This window comes from Triturus cristatus, chromosome 7 (assembly GCF_964204655.1).
Source record: "Triturus cristatus chromosome 7, aTriCri1.1, whole genome shotgun sequence".
NCBI lineage: Eukaryota > Metazoa > Chordata > Amphibia > Caudata > Salamandridae > Triturus > Triturus cristatus.
This window is the reverse complement of record NC_140590.1, coordinates 1,550,915,742-1,550,938,036: the sequence shown is the minus strand read 5'-3', so window position 1 is coordinate 1,550,938,036 and position 22,295 is coordinate 1,550,915,742. Positions and strand designations below refer to the sequence as shown.

The window sequence follows — 22,295 nt, the reverse complement described above, 5'->3', positions numbered from 1 at the left end:
CGTGATCCACTCTAGGCCCCTGGCAATTTCAACATTAGTGTTCCATTTCCACCTGCAGGGCAACTGTCCTTCCGGATAAGGTGAAAGTGGCATTGACCAAATGACCAATGGAACGGGTTAGGCCATCCATTCTAGTAGTATCGCTACCATTTCAACGCCTTTAATAGGCATGGTCAGCCTCCATGTGCGGGTATAATTACTGCAGTACGGTGGGGAGGCAGACCACATTGGTGTTCATGACTGCTAATTGTGTCCCAATGTTCTCAAATCCAAACGATATGCATTGCTGCATGTTCTGCTTGTGTTGCAGATGCTGAATTTCGATTATTAATGCCTAAAGGCCTTTAAACAACTATGATATGCCTCATGGAGCCTACTGAGCCCACTCCCTGGAATACGATGCTGTTGCCTCACACATGGGTGCTGGGTGAAACTGGTTGGCAGAGTGAGTTTGTTGTCCTCCATTAATGCGGTCTGTGGTGACTATGAGGCAGTGCTACATTGGGCTGGTGTTGTGCTTGAGTGACTGGCAATGGGGATGGGTTCCTCAGCTGCCATGCTTGCGTCCTTCACGCCCTCCACATTGGTGTCATCAGTATCAGGGAGATCTGTGGGAAATAATAACATTCTGATTTCTCACTGATATGATGAGATATCAATGTGTATGTTTTGATAGCAGTACCCCAATAAATGTAGACCTGTGACTCATGTGCTGACTTTTTGACTACATGTCCCATAATGCACTATAACTGTACTTTGTTTTGACTAACTTGAAGAATAACCATCTGATGTGTGCTACAGTTCTATGTGGACTTGGACATAAATGGTGCAGTTGGGTGGGCCCACTTCCTGTTGCCCAGAATTCCGACAGTCACATTGCCACCTTTTTCTTTTGTACCCGACCAGGTGTCATACCACCTCTTAAAGACCTCATTGATGGAGCGGTGGGTGACTTTCATGGCATTCATTTTTTGTTTAATTTTCTAACGGATCTTTTTCTTTCAAGAGTCCGGAATGGACGATGTATTTGTCCATCTGGGTTCAAATACAGATGGACATAGTATGCTATAAAACTTTTGTAAGTTATTGGGGTTGAGGCAGGAGCTGGTCTGCTTTTCTACAGGGAATTGTAATGTTTCTAGCTGTTCATGGACAAACCTAGTCATCCAGATTTTAGAGCTGATAAACATAGTGCGGCCGAGAGCAGGCAGTGTTTCCCTTGCGGGAGCAAGCGCAATAATTGCTACCATATGGCGCCGCTCGCTCCTGCAAGGACATCGCCAGACGTGCACGCGTTGCCATTGGAAGCAATGGAACGCGTGCTCGTTTTTGCCCGCAAAGCTGTGCCGATGACTAAAGGTCTGTCCTATGCGTGCTGCGTAGGCAAGACCTAAAAATCATCTTAAAATGAGCTTACAGCCCACCCACTACTTACCATTTGTAGGATTTGTGGTTACTCTCATTTTCTTGCTTTTCACTGGTCAGCAGCGTCAGTGTCAAATCATCAGCTTTCACTTCCTCTTTACTCAGCTGGTGCCTGGACCTTGGACCAAGTACTTTTTCCGGCTGGCTATCCTTCCACTGGCCGTGCATTTTTTTGTTTTTTTAACATTCTTCCCCACACTCCACTGGCTGCGTGACTGGCAAAACAGTTAAAGCTGCCTTTATGCATGCCAGAGTGAAAGAAAAGAGACAAACAAGTCCTTTTCCATAGGACCGGTGCATTAGTATCTCCTCATGTTTACCCGCTGTTCGACTTGTCTATCGCTCACTGTCTGACACGCAATCTCGGTGTTTTTTTTACAAGTTTCACTGCTCTCCACATGCTGGCAGACCCCAACCACCACCAGCAGGATGCCACCATGCACAGCCGTATCAGCACCCACAACGGCAACTTCCACTGCTGTTGAGAATTAGCTGGTCTCTGCAAACACTTTGCTATATTGAAAATCTGTACTGTATAAAGTTTCTTGGTGTCCCGAATGAATTTGGTCATTTTTAGGTTTCACCTACACAGCGCTTGCACACTGCATGCGAAATATATTGTAATTAAAAACTATCTTAAAGGGGGATTACAGCCTGCTCATTACATACCTTTACTTACCATTGGTTGGCTCCCACGTCACTCGTTTCCTTTCTTCCTGTTGGGTCAGTGCCTCCTCCTGCCTCCAGCTTTCTGCTCAGCTTAATTTCTTCGTCTTTGCTTTGGAGCTTAGACCAAGTACTGTTTCTGGCGGTCAGTCTTTCCACTGGCTGCACACTTGTAACATACTTTATTGTTTTTTTAGGTTTTTTTTTTTTTACTTTCGAGTTCCTGGTTTCTGTTCGTTGGTTGCCCGCCCTACCACTACCTCCCTTCCGTCGCTGCATGCCCCTTCACCGCATGTCCCTTCCCTGTTCCCTGCTGACCTGTCCCTCCCATCACCTCCCTCCTACCTCTGCATGCACCCTCTGCACCCAGTCGCTAGCTGCCTCCCTCTACCTCCATCACCGCTGGTTTTAAATAGCTCGAAGTCCACTGGAAGACTTGGAGCGCTTTACATGAATGCCAGCTACATTAAGGACACATTAATTTTTACAGGTATGGGGAGATTTAGTGATTTGCCCAGAATCACAGGATGTTGAGCCAGATCAGAGTCTTGAACCTGGTTCCCCAGCTCCTAAGTCAGCAGCTCTGGTCGGAATACCACAGCATCTCCATTCTCAGTGTTCCAGCTAGCTACACTTTGGCACGCTGGTAAATGCAATGGACATTTGTTCAAGAATATAAACTACATATTAAGTACAGGGAAATTAATTTCTAACTTATTTGTACATGCATAGCTTAAATTAAAAGAAATAGGTGCTCTGACATGATCTGGCCACATCATATCACTTAAATTTTTTATTTTAAGCTATGTAATACAGCAGCTTGCACTGCTGATTTCCCAATGCTTGTCTTTTTCTGCCTCCTGCATCCTTTTCTTCACTTTGGCTGGCCATTGGTGTGGATGGACGTTCTTTAGGGGTTCTGATAGCTGTGCTGGAAATGGCAGCTGCACTTCGCCACCATTCCATATCCACTCAGGTCTGGCCCTTCCTAGTTCACAGGTGATTACCCCTGATCAGGAAGTGTTTTTTCTCCCTTTGCAGCCGCAATTTACGACTCTAGTCGCAATTTTAGAAATCGCTAATACCGGTTTCCAATATTGTGATGCCACTTAGTAGCGGCTCACAATTTGTGGCCTCAAATTGTACATACATAAAGAATTGTGATTTCCTCAATACAATTCGCAAAGATATGCAGTTAGCAAATCACAATTCTTTGCATTCGTAAATCTAGCCCTTAAACATGTGTTTCTGATGGACTACATAAGCATGAGCGTGTGCGCATGCAAAAATGTACATACTCCTCCACACTGGGTCTCACCATCACAGCCTGTTTCATTTACTCAGTTATTCTACACAAATGTCAACATTTAGGTCCAGATGTACAATGTGATTTTGCATGCGCAAAGGGGTTTGCGACCAGTTTGCGCATGCAAAATTACTGTGGGACATGTACAAACAAAAAATTGCGACTCGCAATTAGGAAGGGGCGTTCCAAGGGCGTCCCTTCCTAATTGTGACTCGCAGCCCTATTTGTGAATGTTTGGCAACCACAATTACGGTCGCAAAACACTGGCATACTACCACCCTGTTCAAGAGGGTGGTAATGCAGTCGCAAATGGGAAGGGGTCCCCAGGAGACCCCTCCCCCTTTGTGATAGGCTCTGAAATATTTTTTAAGGGCAGGCAGTGGTCCCAGGGACCACTACCTGCTCTTAAAAAATGAATCGAAAAAGTTTCCTTTTTGTTTTTAAAGCATTCCGTTTTCCTTTAAGGAAAATGGGCTGCATTTTTTTTAAAAATCTGCTTTATTGAAAAGCAGTCACAGACATGGTGGTCTGCTGACCCCAGCAGGCCACCATCCCTGTGAGTGCTAGCCATTCCCAAAAGGGGTCGCAAAAAGCGAGTGGCTCATTAATATTCATAAGCCTCGCATTTTGCAATCCCATTGGGATTCGCCAACAGTGTCTCTGACACAGTTGTACATTTTAAACTGCGACTCTTGCGACTCACAATCAAGCGCAAATTGCGAGTTGCAATTTAGAGTGGTCGTACATCTGGCCCTATATGTTTTAATGCTCAAAAGAACGCAATACAGATGACATAACTAGAAGCCTATGAGTGACTACAAATGTTGTGATCACATTATGAAACATTAGAGGTCACTCTAGCATGTAATAGAACTTAGAGTACGTACTCTACTAAGCTCCTATTCAGTTCCTGTAGAAGAGATACTCACACATCTGACTGAGTACTCACACTGAGCTGACATATAGGAGAACACTCGAACAAAATAGTATGCTTTAACAAATTCAGAAATGTAACTACTGCACTCAGCAACAGAAGTGAAGGAGAAGAGGGACAAACTATTTCCAGTGCATCAAATGAGGCACCAAACGGCAGCGGCCTCGGGAATTTTCCCGTGGCGGGCGGGGCTCTCAGCGGGCTCTCTGCGGCTCTCAGTTCACCGCTTCTCAGAACACAGCGCGACACAAGCTCCTCCTCCGGAAGTCCAAACAGTCACAGGCACCAATTCCCAGGTAAGGAGGATAAACAAGCATTGGCATAGCCAATAGGTCTCGCTTTTGGGACCTTATAAGTGTTTAGCCATGCAACAGTTGATGTTGTTGCACCAAGAATATTGTGCTGCATAACTAAATACTTGTAAGGTCCCAAAAGCGAGGCCTATTGGCTATGCCAATGCTTGTTAATAGGGCCTTCCGGGCCCAATTCAGAAGAGGTCAAAGGTAAGTTTTGAGATTGCCTCTCTCATTTGAATGTACTTTCGTACTTTTTGGAATTTACAGACATTCTCACTCTAATGTCTGGAAGCCTGCGTCACAGCTTTTCTCAGCACATTACTGGGAATTGCAATCGAATATAACTTTTTACGATGTTGCGTTACCTACACTCTGGAACTGTGCGTACAATGCAACCCCACTTTGGGGGAAACCACCACCTTATGAACAATTGCAAATTTTTTCTTCTCCACGGGGTAACATTTTTTTCCCAAAGAAAGGGGGTCCTTTACCTACATGCCCACCAAGTTTAGGAGTGTTTTGCCCTCCTTCCCTCCCCGGAAAGAGATTTACTCCTGTCCTTTGGAGGAGCAAATGTCTAACCATTTTCAGGGTGAGAAGGGTCAGAGAGACTTTGTGAATTTTGCAAAATCACTATTTGTTGGTGTGCACCAACTCAGAAGGCTAACCACACCCTGGAAAGCCTACTTCCTACCCCTGGCGTAAAGTTACTTCTGTGTGATTGGATAAACTCTTAGCATACAATTGTGTAGGTGTACATGGATGTACACCAGGTAAGTATGCATTTCTGAATAATTTTATTGTATCTTTATGGACAAAGCACTTGTGAATTCGTCACCCAGATTTAACCACTACCGAAGCTGGTCCACGTGTATTCTGCACTTCCCAGATTCCAGCTCTCAACCAAGGCCTTCCCCTCTCTCGGGGGTAGTGGTGAGGGAGTCAATGACGGCTTGAGCATATTTCCAGTCAAATGCCCCCCATGACTCGGCCTAAGTTCCCCTTAGTGCCTCGAGCCTAACGAGAGCCGAGCCCAGAAGCTGTGGATTGTACCTTCTGCATCCAAGCTCCCCCTGGCACGTCATTCTCCAGTCCCCTCTGGGTGCTCCGGTTTAGAGGCTGCTCGGTGCCTGCCTCTACTTCCACAATTAAGATGCAAAAAACCTGAGACGCGGGCCAGAATACCCCCGGCACCCAGGGGGCTTGGAGAATGACGTGATAGCGCATAGAGGGACGGGAGGCAGAAAGAAAGAACTAGTTGCAAGAGTGCTGACAACCGGATCTATAGGAGTAAGACGGGAGGAGAAGCAGCATTGAAGCGGGAGGTAGAGGGGCATAGGGAGCGAAAGCAAGGGAAAGCAAGAGATGATTGAAGATGAAAAGAAAGGGGGTGGGAAAAATTATACCCAATAATAATAAAAGTTTTTGAGCATGTAATGTCTCTCATAAAGGTGTTATTTTGTTTAATGGAATATAAGAGGTACTTTCTTTTGTGTGCAGAGCATCCGTCCGTATTCCTCCTGCTACCAGATCTACCAATTCCTGCAAGTCGTGCTATAGTCAGGGCCACTGGAATTATGCGATGTTGAATCTGCTGTGATTTCCGTATAGTTGGGAATTTACTGCATTTGGCTCATAGTCTATAATCCACTGTATAATCTGCATCTTTAATAAAATGACAAAATAGCAAGTGTATGCTGTCACAATATGCTGCAGCAGTCTGCTAATTGATTGAGTTAGCCTTAAGGTTTATTTGGGTCGTCCTTTGCCACATAATTCCAGAGGCCCTTGTGACAGATCGTACATACAGCCCCTAACTGTCCAAAAGAGCTGCCAGTTAAATCGGACAGTGAGTATATTATAGCCTCTGGAAAGGACGCAGTTTAGTCGGACTGGGAATTGCCCAGCTCCTGAGAAAATGAGTCGGCCTCTACATTTAATGCTTTATAAATGAAACACTGCAGAAATAAACCAGCGTCTGAATACATTGCAATAGCACCTGCATATGAAACACCTCCAGGCACTGAAGTCTGACACGTGATTGCAAACGACAATGGGCTTTCAGTCAATTTCTACGCGAAACCCCCTCTAAAACAGGAGAGACCAGATCACTTCTGTGCACAAGGAAATTACAAGAGGTTGTAGGAGTTCGCGAGACAAGAGTTGGGTAGAAGGGTGCCGGGGAGGAAGAAAAACAGAGAGGAAAGAAACAATAAGAGAGAATAAAATGTGAGACAGGAGTTAAAAATGAAAAGGGAGTATAGAGAAATGAAGACGAAGGAGGGTGAAAGAGAGGGGAGCTATGACACAAGAGAGAAGAAAGGATCTATGAGACGTGAAGACGAAAAAGGAGATGAAAGAGAAAGGGGGAGGAAAGAGGAGGAGCTGTGGACGGTGGGAGAGATAAAAGCCATACGGAGAAACAAGTAAAAGTTGGGGGATTTGAACTGGAATTATAGAAAGAAGTAGGCGAGAATGGAGACAGCGAAAGGACAGCACAAGGGAAGAAAATAGAGGCGTGGGGTAGAAACAGCAGAGATCTGTGAAATTAAGCCTGACCGAAGAGTGTGAATAGTTGGGTTTTACAGCTTAAGAAAAGTTACTGTATCGTGAAAAAGACCTAAGACTGCTTAAGGATCTAACAATATAGCTAACGAGGAGGGAGGGGGAGAAGGGAGGGGGGAGAAGGGAGGGGGGAGAAGGGAGGGGGGAGAAGGGAGGGGGGAGAAGGGAGGGGGGAGAAGGGAGGGGGGAGAAGGGAGGGGGGAGAAGGGAGGGGGGAGAAGGGAGGGGGGAGAAGGGAGGGGGGAGAAGGGAGGGGGTAGTGAGAGCAGACAGCAAGGGGGTGGAGGAGGCTTAATGAGCCATGACAGAAAGGTAGATGGCGGCTGCGAGCGTGCACACTCATGTGCACTCAAGCTTTAGGCCACCAAAAGCCTCTGGTGGCACTTTTAAAAGCTACTTACTAAATGTCTCGAAGAGACAGCATGCGCTGTCTCAGGCGAGACCTAAAAAGGGGGGGGGAGGAATAGAAACAAAAGAGAGATTCTGTTTCTCTCCTTCCACCTTCTGTGGACAAATGAGACAGTACAAGGGCAGTACATTGAATCAGGATATCTAAAGCTGTTTGTGGCATACAAAAATAGTACATGAACATAGGATACCGTGCCTAGGCATAGGAGACCATAAAAGGCTTTTAATCAGAGCTGCACCTTTTTTCAGCTGTGGCGTTGAGCTTGGGCCTCTGACTCAGTCCGTGGCATATGCTGCTGGTACCTGGCCATATATAGTGATACATGGGGTTATGGTTTTTAAGCCTTAGCCTAAGGGGTGATGTTAGAGAATTTGAGGCAATTCAGGGGTGTGTGGTTATGTGAACGGGATGCACACCGTGTTTAATCCTGATTGCTGTATTCTCTTGGCAATTTACATCGTGTTCTTTTGAATAATAGGGGTATTTTCGCAAATGATGTGGACTTTTTATTACAGAATATTTTTAGAGTATCTGCTTATAGCATCGAACAAACGCACTGATGTTAAATTAGATTGGTTCTGTCTGTTGTATACATTATGTACATGCATATTTATGTCTAATTCAGAGAGCGGGTTTTAGAAACATAAGGCATGCTGGGAGTCGTAGTAGAGATTAGGTTTACAGCGGTTTAATTACAATCAGGTGTCCAATCTTAACTCGTGACTATGAGGGAGGGCTTACGTGCCTGGTTTAAAAACCGAGCTCGGGTATGGGCGGGTGAACTTTCTTTCCGTAACAAGGATGTGGACTTGATTAAGCTCTTGGGCAGGTATGTGTTGAAGACATTAAAGACGTTTGTTTGTTAATAGATCAATACGTTGTACCCAGTTGTGACGGGAGGGCAGGAAAGAAGATGACGATTACTAGCACTTCAGGTTACGAGGGTGGTTTTGTTATGCAACAACACGGAGTTTAGAAGGGTGATTGATAACTTGCAAGGGCCAGGTCCCGGGGAGTGAAAGTTAGAAGGGGTTTTAGTGATTAAGCGCAACCATGCATATCGTTTAGGATAATAGTGCACCAGTACATAGTTTAGCAGTGCAGTTGACTAAAATATTTAATTCTGTTGAAAACTTGAAAGCATCATGAGATTGTATAAAGTGGTAATTAATTGTACAATGTTTTAATTGTAGTTGCCCCCGAAGAAGGACTCATGTAGTCCGAAATGCATTGGGTTTCCAATAAAGAACTTGCCTGAGAAGAATTATGCGTCTCTCGTATTTATGACAGAAGTCCGGATGGTCGCATCATAAGTATTAGAAATTTGGCAAATGGCATTATTCTTTGTGTGGATCAAACGGCGTTAAGCAGAGACAAGATTACCTGTGATTAATTGTGCAAGATGGGACAAATGCAGTAGCATCAAGTAACGAATTAACGAATTATGCAGTGCGCCTGGCTTGGGGTGTTAAGGACACCCCATTCAAGTGTTGATTCAGGGGTGTATCATGGTTGAACCTTGGTGTATGAGGTTGTGAATGGCAATATAAAACAGTACCAGTCCACGTGTTTCAGTACTAGAAAGTGCACAATGAAAACAAGCTTTTATTTGAAAACAAGGTTGGTGTACTTTCAAACTGAAGCCGACATTTGTAGACAAAGCTCGTGTATTTACTTTAAACAACAAACTGATGATGAGACTATTCTTTTCTGATTTTGACTCTTCTTATTTATAGAACAAAGTAAAGGTGGTACTTAAGGAGACAAAGAACAGATCCTTAGAAAAGGACACGCTAATGTTTGGGGCCAAACTAGTGCATTGCCCCAATGTATTTAAGTATGATGTTTGAGTGCCATGCTCAAGCCACTTATCGCTGCTTTGCCAGATATTTTAGGACTGCCATGGTCCAGAAGAAAGACGTTATACTGCCTTGATTTTGGTTGCGATGCTGTAGAAGACTGCTGTCTGACCGTGTAAGAGAAATGTAACCTCTGAGATAAGCCTCCTGTCTGTACTGAGAGGGTTTCTATAACTTAAGAGCCTCCTGCTCTCTCCACCTTATAGATCTGTCTAACCTGAGGAATAGCCTTATAGTTCTGTAATGCCTGTGTACTGTATTTGTAAATCTTATAAGTGACAACGAGATTCTCAGTAATATTATGTTTCAATCTAATTGGCAGTGGCCGAGTGGGGGGCAAATGAACGAAAAACTTTATATATTTTTAAAAACAGTTGGGCAATCTCATCAAATTTCATGGACAGATTAATGAAACTTAATTGTTAAACCTAATACTTTTCAGAGTCTCTGAAAATTGGGCTGAAAATGTTTTATTTGCTTATATGTATATATTTCCAAAAATATGTTTCTATAAGACCACTTCCCCTACCAAGCATAATCCTATAGGGTGTCATGCTAGTATCTGTCACTTGATTAATACGATCAGGCATTTATGTCGAACCAGGTTAAATTACACCTATCCACCACTGATGTAAACTCCGTTTCAGATAAACCTCAGGTTTTCAGATCTGCCTAGGTACACTGACAGTTAGTTTTAGAAGATACTCCTACAATTCTTCAAACCTACTGTAAACCCACAACAGCATAATCAAAACAGAATGACATCCCCATAACTTTACTGAAAGTAGATCATAGTATAATACATCCAATGACTTCACACCAAGCAGTCCATCTAGAAGCTTATACAAGAACACCATTTGATTTTTGTTCACTTGTCTCCTTATTGTGTGGGTTTTCAGCAGTGTTTTCCTTTATTTAGATATTTTACTGCAAGTAATTATTGAACAATTAAGGGAATATACACTGTTATTGCTGGGTCTGGAGAGACTGGCTTGCTCGATGTCTCTATGCTCAGGGGACAGTGGAGGGTCCACCAGACAGCAGATGTTCAATGAAGGAGGCCCAACTGCACTGCGGGGAATACCATGGCAGGCAGGCAGGCGGCTGCTTCTGGGACCATTCATCTGTGGAGCACCAGTTACTACAGGCAGCCAGGAGCATTTGGACACCTTGCTTGTCAGATTCATGAACACTGTGCTGATCTTGCTTTGCTGGCGGACTGAGCCAGGGGGGCGGAGGCATGAATCGGGGACTTTTAGTTCAAACAGCATCAGTTTAAACGTGTAGAATAGATGCCAGCAGTGCTGCTGGGCAAGCTATGACACAGAATAACGATTTTATTTACTACTGTTCAAGAAAGTGTATATTCTGTTCAAGAAATAGAGGTAGGTATTACCACAAATGACGTGCATAAATTTAGGTTCCTATCCAGATATGGGATTAGCAGGAATTTCCACTGTGTTACTGGAACATGGTTATATCCATGAGCACTTGGTTTCAAACCTATTCCATCATTAATGTGTTATTATTTGTGTAGTGTTGTTTTGTGTTTATAATGGTGTGGTTTTACGGCAAAAATTAAGACGCATAATACGAGCCACTTTACGAGCAGACTTTCTTAAAGTTTAGTAAAGGAAATTGTTATTTACTAAAATAGTTATTTGAGAAAGTGTGGATCATGTGCTCTTATTGCCCCCTAACAATGACCAAATATTAGTCTACAAATGAGTGCTTAATAAGAGAGTACCGAGCTAAAATAGTAGAAATACTTACCGTAAGCTGACCAGCCACTCCAAAATCTGCAAGTTTGGCATGGCCCTCTGTATTCAGCAAAATATTGCCAGCTTTAATATCCCGGTGTATTTTTCGCATAAAATGGAGGTATTCTAGTCCTTTAAGGGTTGACTGAAATACTGCAGCAATTTCTTCTTCCGTTAACTTTGCAGTACAAGAAAAAAAAGAAACCACCATTATTTGACAAGAAACTTCTAAACAAATGGCTAGTTAGCAGAAGTGTAAACCTACACGAGAAAGGAAGATATAGAATTACTTGGGTAAATTCGAATGAACTCAGGAGAAACAAGTACTGTACATTTTAATACACAAAAACCTTCAACAATGTGTGCAAGGGACTGGAAGCAGTACCTTGATAAGTGTGGCAACACATTTTTTTGATAATCCGTGTATTTCTTAAAATCCAATAGAATTTGGAAAATCATAAACAGCCTTTGTACCATTTTACAAGGGAAAAAGTGAGGAAGCAGAGTTGTTTGAGGCAGATGACAAACGTACGTAAATAAAGAGGTTTATCAGAAAACCCTTCTACTAACCCTCTTCCATTTATTTCCCAGAAGTCACATTTTTATACATGTGTATTTATTTTCTAAGACGAGAGACTGGGCATCCTGAACATCAGCATGCATCACAATAAGAAACACAAAGCACATTAACACCAAGGATGCTATGAGGGCACACAAGGGTAAAGACAGGTGTGTGTAGCTTAACTACAGTGGTGAGTACCAGTGGATGGGAAAAATAGTGGAGAAAAGCTAAATGGACCAGAAATAAATCACGTTTCATATTTACCACAATAGATTTTCAGCATGTATTTGTTTTATGGTAGATTTACACTATGAACATGGCCATGCAGTCTGGTGGTTGGATCTGCAACGGACAGGATTGTTTAAAAAGAACTGTAGCTGTTGATCAGGGACGTGTAGGTTTTAATAGTCCCCTATAATGTTAATTAGAAGACCATTAATTACCGCATTTCAGTACAGTCCTTGGAATATTCGTATGTCGAGTTGACTTACTGTAATTTAGTGGTGACCTGTAATGATCACATCCTGCAGTCAAAGCATCATGTGCTTGGCCTGAGTAAATCCCATTATCCCTGGAAATACCGTAACGATGAGTGCCGTTCAATCTGGGGACGGGGAAATAGCATATAGAAGGTAGACTGTTAGAACTGGGGGTCTCTAGTAGGCTGAGGTAGGTACCTTAGGCTAAATAGGGACCCTTGCTTCTAAGTCAGGGAAAGGAAGGACACATTCTCAGACAGCCCCTGATCACCCCCTCGGTAGCTTGGCAAGAGCAGACAGGCTTATCTCCAAAGCAATTCTGTAAAGTATTTGCAACCCTGCTCTCAGTAACCCAATGATGACACCACAAAGGGACTCCACACGAGTTTCATAAAAAACGTATATAAAAAGATATACAATGAGACCAGGCGATAAAAATCCAACATATGTGTATTTGTAATATTTCACCGGGCCGGTTATTAGGCCAGCAAGCTCTTGTAGGTTCTTGCAGTATTAATGAGCTATTCTAGATAATCCAATGCAGTCCTAATGGAATGCTTTGCAGTTCATAATGCAAGAATCAGGCACTTCGCAATGTAAACATAATGCAGTTCATTATGCAACAATCTGGCAGTTCGTAATACCCAAAATGATGCAATGTGTAATGCAACAATCAGGCAGTTCGTAATACCAAAATAATGTACTCCGGGACCCGATCATGGTGCTCCCGACTGTCTCTATGCCACTCCTGCTGACTCGCGGTCAGTTACTGCCAAAATATGCCCCCAACATGGGCATAGTGTAAAACACAGTGTAGCTCCACACTCCGGCCCCGGTGCTGCCACTCCTCGGCAAGTAGGGGCCGCAATACGGACTTCAGCGGAGGCTCACGTTGCAAAGTGACGAAAGGCCGGGAGCGTTTCTCTCGCAGCCTGCAGCCCGCACCAGGCGCGACACATGAACGCTCACTGAGCGTTACCTGGGGGGTGCAATCTCACTCTCCTCTCCTCGCGACTTGGGTCTCCGATGCAACTTCGTTGATCTTGGGCAGTGGAACACAGCCCCAAGAATGACTGGGATGGTTTGAGGTCCCTCCTTGGCAAAGACAGGCTCGTACCGGCGGCACAGCTCCTCTGGGGATGCCGTTCCGGGCCAATAGCATTGACGAAGGTCTCAGGCTGCAACAGGGCACACGCACACAGCGTCGCCGAGACTCACTTAAGCTCCGGGTGCCCACGATCACAGGGCAATCCTCACGACTGTCTCAGGCTGCACGAAGCACATGCACACAGCGTCGCTGAAACTCACTTGGACTCCGGGTGCACATGATCATGGAGCAGGTTCTTAGGAAGGTCTCACGCTGCAAAAATCCCACGCACACAGCGTCGCTGAGACACACCTGGAAACTTTTGTGTTCCTGAGTTTCCACAACAGGGAGCCAGCTCTCCTCGGGCCATTGGGGACAAGTTACTTTAGGACACAGCAAAGTCCTTTCAAGCAGGGGGACAAAGCACACAGCAAAGTCCCTTAGCCTCTCCTTGGTTAAATCAGCAAACTGCAGGCCAGCCACAGAACACACAGCAAGGGTCAGTCCTTTCCTTCAGTCTCTCCAGCTGTTTCTTCCTTGGCAGAGGTTCCTCTTGACCACGAAGTAGTTTCAATCCTTTTCAGTCTTGTCAGTCCAAAGTCCAGGGGTTTCAGCGCTCATAGTTATACCCCTAAATATCTTTGAAGTCTTTGTGTTCAGGGGGGCACTGACCCCTGTCCAAACCATTCCTGGGTGTCTCCCTGCCAGTGACACCTTCTTCCTTTGATAGTGGGGGTCTGGATCCTCAATCACTCAGCAGGAGATAGAGCCATTGTTTTATGGCGGCAGCCCAGGCCTCTTCACCTCCAGGGGCTACTCCTCCCCCCTACACTCCAGATGCAGGTCAGCCTGTTGCTGTCTCACCTCCTCCCCTGGGTCAAGAGATCCCCCAGATCCTAGCACTTTCAAATCCAGACAGTCAATCCACAACCAGGCAGAGACACACAGAAATGTTAGAACACAAAAAAACAGCCACTTCGAAAAGTGTGGTTTCTAAACACACAATGCAAAAACCACCTTCACAAAAAGATGTGTTATTAAATTGTGATTTCAGGCATACTAAACTTCTCCTCTCCATCTTAAGCCTATGGGAAGATAGGCTGGAAACATTTTACACAGCCTCCCCAATGGAGAGTATTTCATTGTCAGGACATGGTACACACCTCAGTACATGTCCTACCTTTCACATACACTGAACGCTGCCCAGGGGGCACTTTGGGCTTACCATAGGGGTGTCTAATGTGCATAGAAGGGGAAGGGTAAGTCCTGGCAAGTGGGTGCACTTGTCAGGACAACAAGGCAGTTTAACAAACTGTGCGCAGGCACTGCAGTGGCAGGCCTGAGTTCTCTCTTTAGGGCTACGTGTGTGGGTGGCACAATTAGTGCTGCAGGCCCACTAGTAGCATTTGCATTGCCAGCCCTGGCACACATAGTGCACTTTACTAGTAAGGCAAACCTACCAATCATGGACAACCAATTACCATTACACTTTACACAGGGAGCACTTGCACTTTGACACTGATCAGCAGTGGCAAAGTGCCCAAAGCATCTAAATTGGCAACACCATGTCAGAAAAAAAGGTCTGGGGGAAGGCACATAGTTGAGGAAACTTTAGCCAAAAAGGGCCAAGTCCAACATAGACTAACTGTTCTGATTCCAGGATGTTTCTCCCAGTTTTCCACCTGTAGACTGCCTTCCTGCAGCTCATGACATGTCAGGGTTGAATATTACCCATCGGCAGCAATCCTGTTAAATGTATAATTCCGATGAGTTTGATAACTGCAGTGACTGGGTCCATCAAAAGTAATAGGCTACTCTTAACGAGGACCAAAATTGGGGGTTGCAACTGAATATCACTGATTGCAAGCTGTAAGTTTGTTCTACAGGTATGTGACTAGCATTTTTCTGCAGCAAAATCTTCCATGGTCTGCCTAGTGAGGGCAAAATGACAACAGCTATTACTATTGAAAGATAAGCAGATGGGGAGTAAGGTGTAAAACACGTGAAAGACACCAGCCCATGGGCATCCAAGCAAACTAAAATACCACGCACTAAGAGGAAACGCAGGATAATTCCAACCCAAAATGATAATATGCCAAATCCATCAAAGACGGTACCCCCATGGGCCCGCAAATTCTGAAACTTTACCTTCTTGCAAAGAGTTATATGGGGAGTTTCTGGCACAGTTCAGTAAAGTGGCTGCTGACCTTGATTCCAAGCCCTCAGGCTTTTGTGTTCACCTGGGGCTCTTCAAGGCGTAACTCGCTGACTTAGAAGCGAGTATAGTTAGGGACCCTGAGAGAGGGTGTGGCCTGCCATTGGGGCTTGGGCCCTCCACTACTGGAGCAAACTCAACCATCCCGTAAACAGTGGGGGCCTCTTCCTCCCTCACTGGTGATGACAGATGCCCAATCGACCCTGTGTTGGCTAGCCCTTCCACTAGGTACCCTAATCCAGTTAGCAGTCCTCGTGTACCCCCTGCGCAGAAGGACTTGACCCCCAAAAGTGACTCCCACTGCGACTTACTGCCTGCGACATGAAATTACGTGAATGTATTAGCGACCGTCCCACGGCTATGTCCTTAAGTTTAAAAGTCTGGAGTAGATCTTAGCAACAAGAGCACACATTGGATCCACAACAACATGAGGAGCAGAGGTAACATTCACCCTGAGGTCCTTATGGCAAGACGAGAGGGCTGGATTGGGAAGATGAGCAAAGAGTTCACTGGGGACTGTGTCTTCATTAGCTTCAGAAATTCCAGGGTGGCAGGAGATCTTCTTTGGGCCTCAAAGCAGGGGCATATGTTATATCCTGCTTATGCTGATGCAATGCCAATCTACCACCAGTGGAATGTTCATGTGATGATGCTGTCAGAATGTTGGGAATCTGCAGTGAGTTATGACAGTTGACTGGGCTGAGCTGCCTCCTGGCTGCTCCTGGTGGAGTCTCCCTCTGGACCTGAACTGATCCTCATCTGGTCCTGTTCTTATCTACTTGTGATCTTGTACCATCTTCTAATAAACCTACTTAAATCATCTCAACTGAGTGGACTTGATCACTACAGTATTTTAGACCTGCAAATGTTGAGATTCTGCCCCATGGATACTTCTACAGAAAATTGGTTACTAACTCGAGTGTTAAGACAAGTTCCTCCTGCATAAAGCCCGCCCTACCATGATCTTAACATTCCTGTCTAAAATCGTTTCTCCACACTAGATGAATTGTCTGAGATGAACTGACAGTGTGTTCCTTATGAGACTAAGAAGACCTATGCCGAGGAGGCCAGTAGGGATACGTTCTCCTTAGGAACCAGCCACTGTCTACCCCGCGATCTCCCATATCTAGAGGGCAAGGCAAAAATAAACTTTACTGATTCTACTGTGTTGCACTGCAAAGGCGATATTACTACTACTGAGTGTCACGGCTAAGTGATTAAGATCCTTTTATGGAAAACTGATGGCCTGGCAAGCAGGGTGGGCTACGAGGAATGTGTTAACTTCATAGGGGACTATGATACCATTTTCTTCCAAGAAACTTGGCCTATGGAAACCATAAGCCTGGGTGGTTATCGCTCCCCGACAGTCCCTGCAGTGCCTTCTTTGTCTGGTAGTGCCACACCAGGCATTATGAACTGGATCAAAGTTACTCTGGACTGCAAATTCAGCCTGGTTACCTCTGGTTGCACTTTATTTCAAGCACTTTTTATTACATGGCCTAATGGTTTAAATGTTGTTTTTACAAGTTTTTCTAAGGGGAATTTTGATATGGACATTACTGCCAATTTTAACAGGTTATATGATTTTATTTGTCATCTGGAAGTTAAATATGCAAATCTGCACAAAGGATATGAAATTATTCTAAGGAGGAATTTAACGCCAAACTTGGGATCTCTCAGCCGGTTAATTAGTGCAATATGTCTGACAATAACGGTACAGGACTTGATTGTTTCCCCATGGACCAGTGTGGGAAAATACTTCATCCAATTAAGGCTTTTGACCTTACTAATATGGCTTTTGACCTTCCTGAACTAACCGATCCTAATTATCATTCTAAGGCCACTAAGGATGAATACTCTTCTACAACTGACTATATTTTCGTAACCTGGGATCTGTTAATCAGAATGCCTAGGGAAGGCATTATTAGTGCATATAGTGACCACAATCCCATAAGCCTAGATTTAGGTCTCCCCGGGAGGGAAGCGCGGTGGTGGGGTGGAGAGAAAGCCAAGTTGGGAGCCACAGACCCACTAATGGTCAAATTACGAGGTCTGCGCCTAGCGTGGAGAAAAGTTGATATGACCACTTTTTTGTCAACATATTGCTCGAACCATCTTTCTCTGATGATAAAATGTTTGATAGTTAATGATGATCCTGGGGTGGTGGCTAATCAATTTGCCCTGCTAAATTTTGTTATCAGTGCTGTTTTTTTAAACCTATTAAACTAGGGACTAGTTCCACCAGCACTGTACGAAGGCCTTAGTGTTACTACATGAGGTTTTAAAGAAGATACCCAGGGATTTAGGAAAATTACAACAACGTGGAGCAGAGCATAAGGCAGCCTTAAGGTATAGGAAAAAGTACCTACAAAATGAATCCTGGGGGACACTGTTCAGGGCTTGTTAGCGGAAAGATCCTAGAGCATTTTGTTTGGAGGCCAATAATACCATTATACTATTAAATCTAACATTGTCTTAACTACCATTAGCCTGGAAGCTTGGGTCAGACATTAAAAAAAAGTATATGGACACAATGTATCTAATCAATATGTTGAGAAGGAGGTGCTTTTTCCCCTAGATCTGGAATTCACAATTGAAGAACTCACGTAGCCAATACATAGAAGCCTTTGCTACAAGGACCCCAAACCTGATGGTCTACCCATGGATTTGTATAAAGCCTCACATGAATTATGGGCCTTCCCCTATGTAATTGTTTCAAAGCTATCTGTAAGGTGGGACTCCCACAGTCATGGCATACTGCTGTTATTGTGCCGATTTTTAAGAAGAGCAACCCCCAATTACCGGAGTGCTATCGCCCAATCTCCCTGCTGGATTCTGCTGTGAAGTTGGCAGGGAGGGCCATTTTGGAGCATCTCCTTACTTGGTTGAGGGAAAGCAACAGGCTATCGGAGGTGCAGTATGGCTTCAGGGAGGGGCTAGGCACGCTGGAGAAATGTTTAAACCTACACTGGTTAGTCTGAAAGTACACCGTTGCTAAGTATGGTAGTGTTTGCCTGGCATTCATGGATCTATCCTGCGCCTTCGATAGCGTAAGATCTTAGTTGACTTAGGTGCTGAGAACAATTTGGTTCAGTTTTTGAGAGTGCTTCATTATGATCTGTCAGCTTCTGTCAGGTACACCCCCTCAGGTGAACCGGCTTTAAGCTAGGCAGAGGGGTGCGTGCCAGGGCTTTGTACTGGCATCCCAATTGTTCCTTTTGTATATTATTGGCCTAGCCACAGCCCTAATAACGTGGTCTCGGACGCACCATCAATCGGTAGGAAAAAGGAACCAGTACTCTTATACGCAGACAATGTGGTTTTACTCTTGAGAACTCCCAATGACCTAAATGCCCTATTCAAGAATTTGTTTCTTTCATGGGGTCATTGGGCTTGGTTATTAACCAAGCAAATGCCTATATAATGGTCTGCAAGCCTAGACAGCATAAGATGCAGGTAATATTTTTAAAAGGCCAACCAGTGGCGCAGACCCAGGATATTTCCTACTTGGGTGTAGTCATGAATGCTAAGTGCAATTGGGAAACCTGCATTGCTAGTGTGGGCCAGAAATTGTTACGGTTGGTGGGGCATATTTTTAATTTGGCCAAACACATTGGGAAATAACCCTTTGACCCTCCCCCCCCACCCCCCCACCACCAAACCCTTTTGAAGACCTACAAGAGAAAGGGTCTCCCAGTTCCTATATATAGCTCAGGTACCTGGGGTTATTGTAATATATGGTCCCTTCAGGGTGAGCAAAACAGGGTGCTTCGGCGAATTCTGGGTGTTCCCCCTGCCTGCTATTTTTTTATGCACCAGGAGCTGTGAATGGAATATGGAGAGGATATTATCAAGTTGGCCCCCCTGCTCTGTATTGCTTGATCTGGGAAAATCCACATGCCTCACTTAATAGGGAGATTATTGAGGATTGCCTTTCGTGTGAGAAAGCCCTGAAAATCCCTTGGTTCATCTATGTTGGGGCAGAACTGGTGAAGCTCGGACCCTTTTTACTAACCCAAGTTCTACAACTTAACATGACTTGACCTGGGTTAAAGCTGCTTTTAAGTCTAGGATAAAAGTGAGTAGGGAGGAATTAGAATCAAGCAACCCAACTGTTAGGGAGTATCAGGACCTGCATAGTTTGTTAACCCTGGAACCATATTTGAAATGGATCGATGGGTCCTGGGATAGACTACTATTACCCAGGTTCAGGTTAGGATTTGTGAGGTGGTACCTTGGGTTTCCCCTTGGTCAATTGGATGCATCTAAAGTTTTAATTTGCCCTGTGACGAATCCTCCCCACAAAGCCAGATGCATCTAACCTTTTCTGCCAATTTTACCTTGTTTTTACCAGAAAATTTGTAATTCCTATTATTAATTCACAGGGTATCAGAAGTCTCAGACTAGCTTTGGCCTAGCAGCAGCATTAAATCCCCCATCCAACTGTAGCAACATACGTTCCTTTCTGAAATGTGCCCTCAATAGAAGGACATCATTGTTGTTTTATTGGGATGGAACAATTCAAGGGGATCGATATTTTCAGTCTAGGAGAAAATGATTTGTGGCAGCTGATAATCTCTAATGAACTGTGACATGGTTGAGTATGTGGCTTCATTCAAGGGTTGCTTACTGTAACTTTTTTGTTATTCGGTTTTAAGAACTTTTTTTGTAACTAGTGCCTAGGCTCGAGGGATAGAAATGGATATGCCTGTCTTATTGGTATATGGCAGTTGAGTTATCTTAATTAGCCTCGTCAGCCATGACCAGGATGTATGCGGCTTTGTCCATTGTTTGTGTTTAGGATTTGGATGTGCAACTGTTTTGTTTTTGATTTTATGTACTTTAGGACTATTTTTTGTATCCAAAAATAAAGTGATTTTGAATGTAATCATAGGCAGCAATCCTGTTAAATGTATTATTCCGATGAGCCTCGTAACTGCAGTAATTGAGTCCATCAAAAGTAACAGGCCACTCATAACAAGAGCCGGGGGGGGGGGGGGATGGGGGTTGTAAATGAATATCACTGAATGCAAGCTGTACATTTGTTCTTACAGGTAAGAAACGAAATGTTTTTCTGCAGCAACCTCTTCTATGGTATAAATCATGGGTGTATGATGAAATTACACAAACTGCTCCTCTACAGATACTGTTTATTGTTTATTCTTGGAGTTCCATTAAGGCTCATTAGGTCTGATCTTGTGGCCACTTGAGGAAGAGGGAGAGGTAGAAGATAAGCAACAGACGTAACGAGGAGTACAGTATAGGAGGTATAGTGCTGGTAACCAAGGTAAATCTGTCGAGATCATATATTTACTTTGGGTATTTTTGATATAGTGCCTCTAAATTACTTTTCAACCATGTCTCGCTTCCCTTCCAAACCCTTTCTCCCCTTCCCATCTCTTGCGCCCCTCCACTCAGCCCACACACACGTATTGGGAACAGTTAAATTATAAGTTCCGGAATCCACAGTGGGCGACGCGGGCCACACCTTCACAGTCTTGAACTGAAGTCCAGTGCATTACCAGGTACTTTGAGGAAATTATATTTTTAAAGGAAGGCGAGAAACAAAATGATGCACTGCACGCTAGCCTTCTAGTGTTCTTTTGAGTATTCCTTTACATTTATGTGTGCAGACCTACACACACACATGCTTATGCACTGTAGGGTTTAAAGTCCAAGTCATCACATCCACGTGTCAACCTGCTCCTCATTTTAATCTTTTGGCAAACTGGTATTTTTCTGGTACAGACGTGTCATCAGTACCCTGGCAAGTGCAGTACATGATTACAGCAAGGGGCTTACTAACAAAATGTTAGGAGTCGGTTAGGTTTAGAAGCCACCCAAAGTACAATTCCTTTTTGCGTGGGCAACTCCTATCCCCATGCCCAGGTTATGGCATTACATACATTTGAGTAGCCAATTAGAGTAGTGGAGTATAGTGCTTTTTTATCTGGGCCTGACTTTAGGGGTTGCCTACTGACTTGACTCTCCCTGGTAAATCTATATATGAAGTCACAAATGGCCTGCTTCATACCCAGAGTATATGTTGTGTGTGCGCAAGAGTGCTTATATACATGGTAGGTGGGTCACCTATATTGGATTGCCCACAGTGTATATAAAGTGCCAGGGACCAAGCGTGCCCTCAAGTTTGGTTTTAGCAAGAGACTGCTGCTAACTCTTTTCTACATTACTCAGTGCCCAGATCTGTTTGGGCCCCCCATCCCTCTGATATTCCTTGAAAGGCCAAACACACGTTGACTTTCCAAATGCATTCCCAGGATGTGCCTTGTGAATTAGCACCAGCAGGCAATGAAGTGATCAGAGAAAGTGGAACATTCAGACATAGACTTTGACCTAGCGAAATGTCCCCACCCATGATAGCAGGTGTCTAATGCCCCACCACCACATCCTGCACCCTGTGCTAAGAGCAGGAATAGTCTACCTGAAGTAAACAAAAGGAAAGGTGACGGTTCGATACAATGCGAAATGACTACCTGGAAAAGAATGCACTTTGTTCACTATACGCACTGCAACCATCACCAATAAGATTTTCAATGCTTTACTTCTACGGGATCTTAGTTGATCCAATCAGAAACTATACAAAACATCCCTGAGCTCCTGTCTCCTTATGAGAAGGTTATAGCCCTTGGTTGCACTAGGTTTTGCAACCAAGAGGAGATCCCAGATGATGAAGCATGCCACCTCGGTGGGTGATGGGATTCCGTCCTCTTT

At 44.3% G+C, this 22,295-nt stretch overlaps 1 protein-coding gene across 1 annotated transcript in view; it reads right to left on the bottom strand.

The window, feature by feature from the left end:
* Positions 1 to 22,295, bottom strand: part of STK4 (serine/threonine kinase 4) — a 238,879-nt gene that overhangs the window by 120,136 nt on the left and 96,448 nt on the right. The window contains exon 5 of the mRNA XM_085619348.1: positions 11,234 to 11,398. Coding sequence (XP_085475474.1) covers positions 11,234 to 11,398 — 165 coding nt within the window. The remainder of the gene's footprint in view (positions 1 to 11,233; positions 11,399 to 22,295) is intronic.